A 13,819-nucleotide genomic window follows, 5' to 3' on the forward strand; every position below is an offset into this window, starting at 1 on the left:
GAAGAGTGTTGGGAGAATATGCCTACACGTGAGGGGGAGGATGATATTTGCATTCAGAAACCCATCCCAACCCACCCATAAATCCCATGTTGGAAGATTGTGATTTGATTAGTCATCTGTGAGATGATCACATTACTTCTTCTATGTTTTCCTAATCAATATCATTCTGTCGAGAAAAAGGCATCTAGAGCTATTTAGTACTTATGCTTAGGGGCACTGTTCTCTGTGCCGCAGCGCAGCTTGCACCCAGGCACATGGGGGTGGGCGCAATGACCACCCTGCCCCCTTGCACAGGCTGCCCATGTGCCTGGGCGCAGGCTGCGCTGCGACACAGAGAATATTCTCCCTTATGCTTATTACAAGGGCGGTTAACATTTTTACAAGGAGCAAACAATTGTGTTCCTTACAGGGGATCTCTTGTCCAATTTACTGAGAATTTTTTTTTTTTTTTTTATCTAAGGGCATTTTATGTAACTAATGCTTATTCATCATCAACTCATTTATTATCCTAAATAACCCTATATGATGTCAGCCCTAACAACCTAATTAGGTTTTTTTTTTTTTTTTTTTTTTGGGGGGGGGGGAGGTGGTGGATGATAAACCACAACCTAACTAGATCACCTGCTTAATTTTAGGGGAAGAAAAGATATCTAAGGGCATTTTATGTAATAATATATATCCATCCATGTATAAAGGTTGATTCTAGTTGTAATTAAAAGTGGTGGATTGAAAATCAACCATCCTAAGGTCCTAAAACATGTATTTACAAATGGTCGAACATATTCCCTTAAGTTGCGCAATACCCTATGGACACCAATCAAACACAATAGTCAAGGGGCCGTGGGTGTGGGAAAACTCAGATGATTTTAGATTATGTCATTATCCAGTGTGATGTTTGAGTACACATGTGATGACAATATTTTCTCTATCATAAATGTTTGGGAAATTTACGAAACACCCCCTAAAAATGGGTCAAAACTCAGATCACCCCCTAAAATTTAAAAATACTCAGATCACCCCCTCTACAGTAACGGTGTTAGTCTGCTGTTAATTATTGTTGTAAAAGGACTATTTTAGCCTTGTACTAAAACATTAGAATTCAATTTACAATACTACCTTTCCTTCATCTTCAACCTAAGATACCCCACCCCTTCCCTGCAACTCCGCTGGCAGCACCGCCACCACCACCGCCGCCGTCGCCGCCGCTGCTTCTCTTTACTTAGGGTTTCAATAACCCCACGAAGAGAAGCTATAAAGAAATCCTGCGCCCTTTTGTTGCATCATTTGGGAACGAAAATCGCACGATTCCTCTGAGAATGGTGACTCAGATGAGCAAAAAGTGTAAGTACGTTGCCGATGGAGTTTTCTTCATGGAGCTCAACGAGGTTCTCACCAGTGAGCTTGCCGAGGATGGCCACTTTGGTGTTGATGTCAGAGCTATGCCTATGCACACAGAAATCATCATCAGGGCTACTCATACCCAGAACGTTCTAGGTGAGAAGAGCAGAAGAATCAAGGAACTTGCTTCAGTTGTTCAAAAACGATTTAAGTTCCCGAAGAACAGTGTGGAACTTTATGCTGAAAAAGTTAATAGCAGTGGGCTCTGTGGTTATTAAAACTAAGATTTGATTTACTGAAAAAAAATCAAAAGAAGGCACTGCCATGGGAGATGGGAATTTAAAGAAAAATTCACAAAATTTAATTCCTGAGATTTAAAATGGAAAACCCAAAACGAGAAGGTTCTAGGGTTTTGGTTCTGCCGATTTCGATTTCTGCAATTCTTGGGTTGGGAGTTTGTTCTGTTGGTTTTGGAAAGGGTTATGGGTTTTCTGATTTCTCATATGATTGTCTTCATCATTTTAAGGGCTTCTAAAATTTGGTTTGTGCGATAAGGAGAAGAAAGAAGAAATGGGAGTTTTTGCAGGGCTTTGGCTTTTCTTGGTTTTCTCTAGTTGGAGTTGGTAGAAGAAATGGGACAATGGAGAGAAATCGAATTGGCTATTACCCTTTAATCTCTGCAATCCTCCTCATTATATCCTTTTATATCTCTGCATTTTGCATTTCAAAAAAAAAAAAACTTTTTTTTTATGAAATCCATAAAAAAGAACTTACAAAGGATTTGAAATCCATTTCAGTTTTTCTATTCATTGACATTCATGGGTTTTGAGAGGGTAATTGAGAGGGTAAACAAAATCAGTTTAGGGTTGCAGGTCGGTAGTGGATGGTTGCAAGTCGGTAGTGGTGGGTTGCAGGGGAAGCCCTTAGCTTTGAGAAACTGTAGGTTGCAGAGCTCAGTTAGGGAATCTGGAAGAATGTTGTCGCGACGGTGTTTATTAGCATCCAACCGTAGGTACCTTAGATGAATCAGATTAAAAATCACTTTTGACTTTAATCTCGGCAAGCCATGTTTCAAATTCGTTGTCTTTCTTCACTCCGGCGAACTTCACTTTTGGAGTTGCAGGTCAGTTAGGAAGAGAGTGAAGAACGAAGAGGAAAACATTCGAATTTGGGGGTTTTTCTCTGCAAGGGTAATATTGTAACTTTATGTTGCACAAGGGTAGTTTAGGGTTTTAAAAATTATTTAAGTAGCTGACTTCATCGTTTAACGGTGGATCACTAACGGTAGGGTGTAATCTAAGTATTGGGCTCAAATACAGGGGATGATCTGAGTATTTTCAAATTTCAGGAGGTGATTTGTGTTTCGTAAATTTCCCTAAATATTTTTGTATACTTTTTCTCAATATCTAATACAGTTAGGTGCAAGGTTTTAGGTATCGGTATCGTTACCGGTGCCCACATCGATAGTGATCAAGAGTAACGGTATCATATCTGAATTGGGCATCGGTGATATTGGTTTGTATTGGCCATTACGAAATCGATACCTAAATCCATGATTTGGTGACCTAGTTAGGTCTCACCCATTCATTTTTTCATTATAAAAAAAAAGGGCTATGTTCTTTGCCCGAGGGCGCAAAGGGGCGCAAGCTGCGTCTAGACACATGGGGCAGGACAAGCGAGTCACCGATCATTCAAGGGGGGTGGGCGGATCATTTCACCCACCCCCATGTGTTTAGGCACATCCTCTGCCCCTAGTGCAGAGAATATTTCCCCACCTCCTCACCAAACAAAATAAATAGGGAAAATTTCACGGGCACCCCCTAAAAGTATCCAATATCTCAGAAACTTACCATACTTGGTCAAAATGTCACAGACACCCCCTAATTTTATGAATTTATTTCAATTTAGTCCACTCTGTTAGTCTCTAAAGTTAAGTGTCTGTTAACTCTTTTTAAATGGCGAAATTACCCTTACCACAGTGAAATCCCTATAATTCCCTTAATGATGAATTAATGATGTCAGAAGTTAGTTTTTAGAAAAAGACAATTTTGCTCTTGTTTTTATTCAATACTTTTTTTTATTCCTTTTTTCTCCCCTTCTTCTTCTCCTTCTTCTCCTTCTGCTGTTTCTTCTTCCGCCGCCACCGCCACCGCCACCCCCTCCAGCCCTCCTTCTATGTCTGCACAATTTCCTCCCCATCTCCTTCTTGTCCGCCCGGGTTTCCTCTTCTTCTTCCTAATCTTCTTCTATTTTTTCTGCTCCACATTTCTTTGCACCACAGCCGACAATGGATTGCAGAGAGCTTGAAAAAAAATAATGGCAGCCAATGGATTCTGATTCGGTGTTGGATTTGGAAAAATGGGAATAAAAGAAAAGAAATAGGGATCCGATGGTTATTGGGAGGGAAAATGGAAAAGGAAATCAAAGACATGATGGGATCAGAAATGATAAATTAGTTGAGGATGGGTGTGGTCATGGCTGGAATTCAGATTGGAGTTTTGTTTAGACAAGGATGTGGGTTAGATTAGAAGTGAAAAGAAATGGAGAGGAGAATCGGTGATGGTGGGATGAGGGTTTTTAGAATGAAAATGATAAAAAAAATAAAGAGAAAAGAATAGGGATGAAAGGAGAAATAGGGGTTAGTGGAGATGATGGCGGTTTTAGCAGAGATGGATTTTGAGAGAGGGTCGGTGATGGGGTTTCGGAAATGGAAGATGTATTTGCCTCGTTTTGTCGCCCTTCTTCAGTTCGCTTTCAGCCATGGGTGGAAATGGAAGTCCGGTCATCTTCTCGTTTTGTCGCCCTTCTTCAATTCGCTTTCTCCTTGCCTTGTCGCTGGTAATGGTCGCCATAGCCGGAGCAGGTGATGGTTGCCAGAGCCGGAGCCATAGAGGGAAGAAGATGAAATGACAGTTTTGTCCTTTTATTTAAATAACTAAGGGGTAAAATGGATATTTCACCTTTGGGTACTAACTGTGCTTAACTATTATCTCTTCCACGCATGCATGTGTTGTCATTCTATATTCTTCATTATCCTCTCCCATTATTCTTTCCTTGTATATTGTTTCCTTGTATATTTCTTTCCTTGTATATCTCTTTCTATGTATCGTACATTCCTCATTAGCTATAGGATGTATTTATATAGATACACATTGAATAATACAAGGTAACCAAAGGCGATTTGCCTCTCAATATTATTGTCTTAACATGGTATCAAAGCACCATCGAACCCGCCTCAATATCGCCCATTGCCAACCCCTCACCATCCCAACCCGATATTTCTCTACCATCGGCCATGGTGGAGCCCATCATACCGCCGGCTGCTCAAAGCCCTACACCACCACCACCCCCTCAACGTCCCCAACGAATCCGCCGCCCTCCAAGACATCTGACGGACTATGAAGTTTCCCTACCTCTGTCGCAATCTTCTCTCTCGATGGGTTCAGGTACCCCTCATTCCTTGGCAATTTTTTTAGATTATTCTCGTTTCACATCTCCACATTTGGTTTTTCTAACCTCCTTATCCAGTGTTCAAGAACCTACCACTTTTACCAAGGCAATGAAACATAGGGAATGGCGTGATGCGATGCAGGTAGAAATACAAGCTCTTACTCAAAATGACACTTGGTCTCTTGTTCCTCTTCCACAAGGCAAGAAGGCCATTGGTTCGAAATGGGTATATAAAATTAAAAGGAACTCGGATGGGACTGTCGAGCGATTCAAGGCTCGCTTGGTTGCTAAAGGTTACACCCAGGTCGAAGGGGTTGATTTTCATGACACTTTTGCTCCAGTTGCCAAACTGGTCACGGTGCGTGTTCTCCTTGCCATTGCTACAGCTTCTCAATGGCCCCTAAAACAAATGGACATCAACAACGCTTTTTTACATGGCGACCTTGATGAAGACGTTTACATGACCCCACCCCCGGGATATCGTCGAAAGGGGGAGCAGTTAGTCTGCCGCTTGAACAAATTCTTATACGGGCTAAAACAAGCTTCCCGTCAGTGGTACGCCAAATTTTCAACTGCCCTATGCACATTTGGGTTTGCCCACTCTCAAGCGGATCTTTCCTTATTTATACTTCATCGTGGGACAGCATCTGTATATGTTCTCCTTTATGTCGATGACATCATCATCACAGGATCAAACATTGGGCTTATTCGTACAGTTCAGGACATGCTCCATCAGCAATTTCATATCAAAGATCTTGGTCCATTAAAGTATTTCCTGGGGATTGAGGTGGCCCGCAGCAAAACGGGACTTTATCTTTGCCAACAAAAATACGCTCTTGACATTCTCACATCTATAGGGTACTCTGGTGCTCGCCCTGTAGATACCCCGATGGAGCAAAACATAAAGCTTTCAGATGAATCCGGGGATGCCCTCTCTGATCCTACTCTCTATCGGAGATTAATTGGCCGACTGATTTTTTTAATAGTTACACGGCCTGATATAGCCCACACAGTCAATACCTTAAGTCAATTCATGCACCATCCACACCAGCCGCACCTTGAGGCTGCACATCGCCTCCTTCGGTGCATCAAAGGTACAGTAGGGCAAGGCCTCTACTTTCCTGTCACCAACAACTTGTCCCTCCAGGCGTATTGTGATTCCGATTGGGCAAGCTGCCCAACATCTCGCCGATCTACAACTGGATATTGCATTTTCCTAGGTGATAATCTGGTTTCTTGGAAAACTAAGAAGCAACACACAGTCTCGCGCTCCTCAACCGAGGCCGAATACAGGGCCATGGCTGTCGCCACTTGTGAAATTACTTGGTTCGCATCACTTTTGCGAGATCTTGGTCTCCCTGTCACTAAGGTGGTTCCGCTCTTCTGTGACAACCAGGCAGCACTCCACATTGCTGCCAATCCAGTATTCCACGAACGAACTAAACATATTGAGATAGACTGCCACCTCGTTCTTGAGAAACTACAAAGGGCCTCATTCAACCTACCAAGATAGGTACTACAGCTCAGTTGGCTGACTTGTTAACCAAGGCCCTGGGTCGCACACAGTTTCAGGCCCTTACATCCAAGTTGGGCATTCGTAACCTACACGCTCCAACTTGAGGGGGAGTATTATCTCTTCCACGCATGCATGTGTTGTCATTCTATATTCTTCATTATCCTCTCCCATTATTGTTTCCTTGTATATTGTTTCCTCGTATATTTCTTTCCTTGTATATCTCTTTCTGTGTATTATACATTCCTCATTAGCTATAGGATGTATTTATATAGATACACATTGAATAATACAAGGTAAGCAAAGGTGTATTGCCTCTCAATATTATTGTCTTAACATTAACGTTTGGGGTGTCTGTGACATTTTGACCAAGAATGGTAAGTTTTTGAGATATTGAATACTTTTAGGGGTTGTCTGTGAAATTTTCCCAAATAAATAAATAACGGATGCCCCCATCAGGGATTTAGTAATTAGGATCAATATCAGTCTCAGACTCTCGGACTGTCAGTCGATAATGATTTGATAATGATCTGTATCAATTCAAATTGAACGGATTTATCCTTATTTTTCTTAAAAAATTGAAATTTTTTGCTTCTGATGAATATTGATTCACCGATACAGGATCGGTCAAGAATCAATATCGGCTTCTACCGATACCGATACAAATAGATATCCACCTCTATCAATACCAATACGAATCAGTCAGAATGGACGATTGAAGAAACATGTGCAGATGAGTATTGCGTGCGCGTTTGTCCATTAGATCAGCTGCGGATAAGGCAGGAAACGTGCAGTCAGGATTTCGTTTCTACCGACGGCCTTCCTTGTGGGGAGCTGGCCTGGGTTGCGTGTGTAGGTGACTAGTAGTAACTGGTGAGACCTTATTGCCTTTGCGACAAACAGCAACCGCTCTCTCACAGTCTCACTCTCTTTATATTCTACAAGAACACCTCTCTCTCTCTCTCTGCTGCGATGTCTTTGTCTCTAATCACCTTTGTATGAGTATTTATTCTGTAATTTCTCTCGCTTAATTCCATTTTGACCTTTGTCTATCAATTTCTCTTCTTTTTGGTGCTACAGAGTTCGGATTTGCTCCTTGTGCCTCCTGGAAAGGTAAAACCCTTTTTTTTTTGGAGCATATCTTTCTGCTCCTCTTTTATGAATTCTAATGCAGAATCTGAGGCATATTGAAACAACGATAATAGATATTCTAATATCTGCGTTCAGTTGCTTTAGTTTGATTCGAAGAATAAAATTTATCTTTTCGTATGATAGAACGTATTCCCTACCGATATTTCAGTCATCCTTCTATTTTGAAAATGAATACTTGTTCTTGGTTACTCCAAATTGATTCGCTAATTTTGTCTCTTTGTCCTACAGTAGCTTCCCAAGATTTCAAGTTTCAGAGGTTAGCATTTTGTTAGGGTTAAGTTGTGAATAATGTTCTTGATCGTGTACTGAAGAGTGAGATCGACCTCCCCAATTTTCTGATTTCTGTTGTTCTATGTGGGTTTCTTCTTTGCTATTTTTTAGCATTGGTTTGTTGTTGAACTTATTATTATTATCTTGTTGCCAATCAGGTTTTGGGTGGTGAGGTGGCTCCCGGTTCTTGCTTAAAGTTTTGTTTGTTCACTTGATATGGAGAATTGTAGTGATTTCCTACCATGGCTTGGACCAGATGTGTCTATAAAGATTCTCTTGAATTTAGATGACCCAGTTGATCTCGTCCGTGCTAGTGCTGTCTCCCGTGCTTGGCATGAATTCGGTGAGTGTCGACTTTAGCCAATTCGATAAGCCCTTACTTTCCAGTCTTCCTTATGCATCCTTTTTTTTTTTTTTTTTGGGTTCTTTGGAATGTGAATACCATTAGGCAATCATCGAACACTTAACAGAAAACTGTACATGGTTTTTTTTTTTTTGGTTGGGGGAGGAGTGGGTGGGGGGGGGGGGGGTATCATCGCAGCCCCTGAATTCTTTTGCTGTCATGCCTGAAAAACCAATATTGCTAATCATACCATGCAGTCTTTAATCCTCACATCAGTACATGGTGAGAATACTGTGATTTTTTTTATAAAATTTGTAATAAAATCCTAGAAAAGTACCACCATCCGATCCACATGTATGATTAGGGTGGGTTTTTTCACAAAGTAAACTGTATAGATGGATATCAACTAATTTGGGCCGAAATCTCTGCAATATTTTGGTTCAGTAAGGACTAAGGACTAACATAACATATTTGTTGCTTTTACCGATACTGAAGTCATAATATCATTTAAAACTTAGTGAGGCTTTTAACAATACTTATTTCAGTCATGTTTTTTGAGAAAACCATTGAGGAGGATATTAGACTTACCTTTGCTGTTCCCTGCATGAAGCCTTCAGGGAAGCAAGCCCAAATTAGTCCTCTCTCCTATGTGGCTATGTTGGGACAAATGCGGTCGTTATTAGTATGGGCATCCCTGCTTTTTTAAGTGTTGCATCCAGATTTTATGTCCAATCAATACAAGAATGTCCACTTGATGTATTTTGCCTGTGTGGAGGTGTTGGATGTCTGAGTTGAGCATTAGCATATTTCAAAGGCAATGCTAATGGCCTAACATACTGTAAAAAATCCCAAATTGCATTAGTCGATGCTTCATCAAGATCAGTAATAAAACACTTAAATACATTTCAAGTATAGGGACAGTTTGAATTTGTAATAATAACCTGTCACTCTGTTGATGGCAAGCCCATTTAGGTGTTCGCATTTGATATTGGTCAATATGTAGTACTTACCACATTTATGCTTCGAATCAACTACCCAGTAATTGAGATATAACCTTGTCTCATAGAGGAATCAAATGTGTCGACCAAATGGGTGTGATTACCCAATCTTGCAACCACTTGAGAATTTTTCAAGTTCCAAGGAAAAGGATATTCATCTCCACTGCAAATTATTCTTTGCCATAAACATGATATCCTAAATGGTAAACCAAGGACCTTGTAATTTGTAGAGGCATATGTAGTAGACAATGTAGGGTAGCTTTGATTAATTGAAACATGGGCTTATAATTAATTGGGATCCAATTAGAGTTTTGTAGGAGAGCTTTAGATATTAGTTTCTCAGATTGTCTTTTTTTTTTTGGATTGGGGTAGGGGGGGTGTGGGAAACAAGATTTTTTTTTTTTATGTAATCATTACTTTTTTCGAAGTATTTAAAACTATTGAGTTTTGAGGATTGTGAGTAGGATTTTAATCTTAAATCCTTGTTAACTTGATGTCAAATGAAACAAGCTCAATTTTTTATCATGTTCCTAAAGTGTTCTTAAATTTCTATGCAGTTATTGCAAATGGTTTCTGCAAGAACCTGTGCTTAAGGATGTTTCCAGTTATATCCATGGTTGCAAACGTTATTGAATTAAACAATATGACAAAGCCTTTCGAAGTGGGATCAAACAGTTCTTTGGAATGGGGAAGTCTGAAGAGGGATCATCGAGTTTATGCTCTTTTAGCTCACAGCTTCACTTCTTTTAGGAAAAAAGATTGCATTGTAGAGGCCATTAGTGCATCCAGTACTGATAATTATCCTGAAGAAAGTATTGACAACACCTTGGAACCCAATGACCGCATTGAGCAGGGGGTGGCTTCATACTGGTCAAGCAAAGGAGAAAGCAATCCTGCAGTGCCTGAGACATTAACTTATAGATTGGTGTCTGGGCTGTGTGTTTTAAATGAAATCAGCATACAGCCATTCCAAGGTTACTCTTGATATTTTTCTGGTTTTGTTGGCATAGTATACCTTGTTCTTTAAGTAAAGTTATTTTTTGTTTATCAGCATTTTTTCAGTCTGGTTACCCCATATATTCGGCCAAGGCTGTGCAATTTCGAACGGGCTATCTCAAGGAACCACTGGAAGCAGGGAGTGATCACATGGATGAGCCTTCAGCCAGTCGCAGATACGTTAAAGACAACTTCATATCAACATATGTTTCGCCAGAGTTCCCTATGGCTCAGGTGTGTTGATAGTAATAATGTAGTCCCCTCCTCCCCCAACCCCCCTAAAGAAACTTTCCCAGGTTTGGAGGGGTTCAATTTTACCACATTGGCTGTAAGTTTTAACTTACATTATTCATCAAACTATTGGGAATGTAAAAAACTTACAGTTCACTGCAACCCTCACTCTGTCATTTATTAAACTCAAGAACCTTTCAGCATAAAATAAATGGGTAGTTCTCTCTCTCTCTTCCTTCTTCTTCTTTTTTTAATGATAAGTTAAATAAGCACTTGTCGTTTGGTCAAAATTCACTTTTTTCCTAACACATGGATTAGATATCCATATAGGCTTTATAGAAAAAGGCTTTTTAGGCAGAAGCTCCCCACATGGAAGGTGGGTTGGCAAAGCATGTGGACCCCTTCAGGCCTGCCACTTCATTTTGGGTGCTAAAAAGCCTATTAGAAAATGAATTCATTTTTTGATAGATAAAGATGGAAATATTAAAGAGATTACAATCTACTAATCTAGCCTCTTTGCGAAGTGGGGGGTAAGACTGCGTACATTATGACCCTCCCCAGACCCCGCAGTGGTGGGAGCCTCATGCACTGGGTATGATTTTTTTTTTATAATTAGAATGGATAAAGTGATCGAAATTAAAGTAGAATTCTCTGATGCATATTTCCATACGTTATGATGTGCTGCATTTGGAACAACAAACAAGCGACTGCATTCTATGATATTCCAAAGGTTGTGGACTGGATTCAATTGTTGCTTCTGTTTTTGGTTATCTGCTATCAAGGGTTTTGAGGATAGCAAGCATTCATTTTGTTCTGTGGATTCTATGACTTGCATATTTCTTGCCTCTCCATAATAGTACTGTACTTTACATGACAAACAGTTAGTATTCTTCTTTGAACTAGTAGTAACTTGCCCTTTGCAGGAGCATTTTTAGCTTCCAGTGGAGTGCTATGGTATTTGAGTCGCCACTAATTTAATCATTCAAAATTCTAACTGTTGTGGTACTTCAATAAAACAGGAAAATAGTTTGCAGAAGTTCAAGCTACCAGAGCCTGTACTTTGTATTGGTGGTATTCTGCAGGTTGAGCTATTGGGTAGGATCCAGAGACAAGAAATGGATGGCTTATTCTATATATGGTAGGTAACCTGACTGCCACCTGTTTTTTTATTTTGTTTTATATGGCTGCAATTTAAACTAGAATGCACTCTGATGCTTGATGGGGTGACTCTACTTAACTGGGTGGGACCTTATCTATGCCAAAAGAAAGAAAAGATAATGGAAACATTGTTTTGTTTGTCTACACACCCATTGAGCCCAGATAATGCCCAGAGCCGCATCCTAAATAGCATAGCTTAACTTTAAAATCTGATGCACTAGTTTATATTGCAAGCTTTAAATAAGTTCTCTCCACATTAGTTGCCTAAATCTTCTCCTTCCTGTTTAAAATAAATAGTAGTGGATTTTGAACAAGCCATGATCCTGACCTTGAGAAAATATGCTAGATCTTTGCAAAATCCCAGCATTCCATTTTGTACAGTAGCAAGGTGATTTTGTCCGTAAAAGTACAGAACCAATTTTTATTTCCAAATAGTCGTTTCCCCGTCACATCTGAGTGTCAAGGTGATCTGATCATGTGCATGATCCATTTTCATCAGTAGGGCCATGGAAGTTGGTAACCCGACACTTTATTAGGGGATGGTTTCCCTGGTCTGCCCATCCTAGAGGGTATCTCCCAACTGCATACAACAGGTCAGATGGGACTTATTTTTTGGACAGGTAGATCCCATGGGCCCTGCTAGCATGTCAAGTATCAGCCCTAAAGGAGTTGACCAAGTGGCAAAGTAAAGCACCTGAAAATCCCATACTATAGAAAGGGTATATGCCAATACATAGGATGGTATCCGTGAGTGGTTGTATAATTAAACTCGAGTCTGAAATTTGACACATGGCCAATCTAAACCATTTCCTAGATATCCAACTAAATGAATTCATATTATCCTTCTACATAGCACAACTAAGTACCCAGTTCAAAAATACCCCTCCAGTCAAGTAGATGAGTCTATTTCTCTTTAATTTAGTTGATTTTTTGCTTCAATTGAACCATGAGATTATATTTAATATTTGTTTCTGGGTTCTGGCATGTTACAGTGTGTCCCATGTTAACGTTGTTGGTCGCCCACTCTCACCTACATTCGATGTTGAAATCCTTGATCAGCCTGGGAAGTCTGGAAAGTGCATACTGAAGTATGACCCCAATGTTGAGTGTTGCAGGTCTCCTGCAAGATCATCTGAGGGTGAGTCCAGTGTGCCCTCTCGCTTGCGTGTCTTTAGGTTAATGCAAAGAGGTGTGAGAGGTTGGGAGCAAATGATTATCAATACGTTGCTGGGTAATGTTGCTGTTGATGGAGATTATGAATCAGATGAAGAGCTGGTTGCATAGACCCGTTATATTTATCAGTTATTGCCAGCTTCTGGTTGGTGGACCTGGACTATAATCCTTCTCGAACTCCTCCCATGGAAGCACTTAACTGTAATTATAGGAAGAAGTGGTTAGTTTGCTGGCTACTCATCTTTTTCCTTAGGACGTGTTACTGACTACTATAGAATGCCTATTCTAGATGGTGTCGAGAGCTGTCTTCACAAGACATTATGTGTGTGAGAACTGAGAAGGAATAGACCTTTTTTTTTTTTTAATTTGAACTGAGTAGTAGTTTCATGGCTTACCTCGTTATTGTGGTTTTTCTTTGTTCTTCTTGTTTTCTTGAAAGGAAAAAAAAACCGTAAGAATCGTTGGAGATTTCCCCTTTGTTTTTGCAAATCTGCTTGATCTCACACAAAACCAACCTATGTAAACAATTTGCAAGGGAGAATATTCTCTGTGCAGCAGTGCAGGCTGCACCCAAGCACATGGGCAGCCTGTAGGGGCCAGGGTAGTTATTACGCCCAACCCCATGTGTTTGGGTGCAGCCTGCGTTGGGACACAGAGAACAGCGCCCTTTTGCAAAAATACATGAGGAAACTGGAAAAAATTAGAATCAAATCTGCAGTTCAAAAAATGTTGAACTTGTGATTCCATCTGCGGATGTTATGAAGAAGTAGAATATGTCAGTGTAGCACTCCCCTCTGTTTTAAAAAATTTTAAGGGTGGAGAAGTTAAATTTTCAAACCTTGTAAAAAACACTTCTGTTATCATTACTTCTTAGTACGATTATATCACTGATTCTAAATCAATCAAATCATATTTGATTATTAAATTTTATTTTACTTTTTGTCCAATTTTTTTTTATTTAAAAAATAAAATAAAATAATAATTAAGAAAATGTATTCGTACACATCAACTTCATCAAACAAACAAGGTGATAAGACTTTTATATCATTTCTATCTCATGGATACATATAATAAGAAATTTAAGTAATTTATAAGTAATTTATATAATCACATGGATAAATAATTACAAAAGGTTTTTTTTTAGTTTTGAATATTCACTCCCCTTCAACTAAACGTACCCTTAGAAAATCCCAAAAA

At 39.8% G+C, this 13,819-nt stretch overlaps 1 protein-coding gene across 1 annotated transcript; it reads left to right on the plus strand.

The window, feature by feature from the left end:
- The first annotated feature begins 7,350 nt into the window (after positions 1 to 7,350).
- On the plus strand, positions 7,351 to 12,760 carry LOC122647765 (F-box protein At4g00755-like). Its single transcript, XM_043841089.1, has 6 exons — positions 7,351 to 7,414; positions 7,882 to 8,066; positions 9,622 to 10,038; positions 10,116 to 10,294; positions 11,311 to 11,429; positions 12,442 to 12,760. Exons 2-6 carry the CDS (start codon positions 7,940 to 7,942, stop codon positions 12,731 to 12,733), a joined length of 1,134 nt encoding a protein of 377 aa, XP_043697024.1. The 5' UTR covers positions 7,351 to 7,414; positions 7,882 to 7,939; the 3' UTR covers positions 12,734 to 12,760.
- Positions 12,761 to 13,819: the final 1,059 nt, after the last annotated feature.

The sequence above is a fragment of the Telopea speciosissima genome, chromosome 1 (assembly GCF_018873765.1).
Source record: "Telopea speciosissima isolate NSW1024214 ecotype Mountain lineage chromosome 1, Tspe_v1, whole genome shotgun sequence".
Classification (NCBI taxonomy): domain Eukaryota; kingdom Viridiplantae; phylum Streptophyta; class Magnoliopsida; order Proteales; family Proteaceae; genus Telopea; species Telopea speciosissima.

Bases quoted from the DNA above. Each gene is read 5' to 3' on its own strand.
- LOC122647765 (XM_043841089.1), top strand. From the start codon at position 7,940: ATGGAGAATTGTAGTGATTTCCTACCATGGCTTGGACCAGATGTGTCT. The intron at 8,067-9,621 runs GTGAGTGTCGAC...ATTTCTATGCAG, and splicing joins CCGTGCTTGGCATGAATTCG to TTATTGCAAATGGTTTCTGC. The intron at 10,039-10,115 runs GTTACTCTTGAT...TTTGTTTATCAG, and splicing joins CAGCATACAGCCATTCCAAG to CATTTTTTCAGTCTGGTTAC.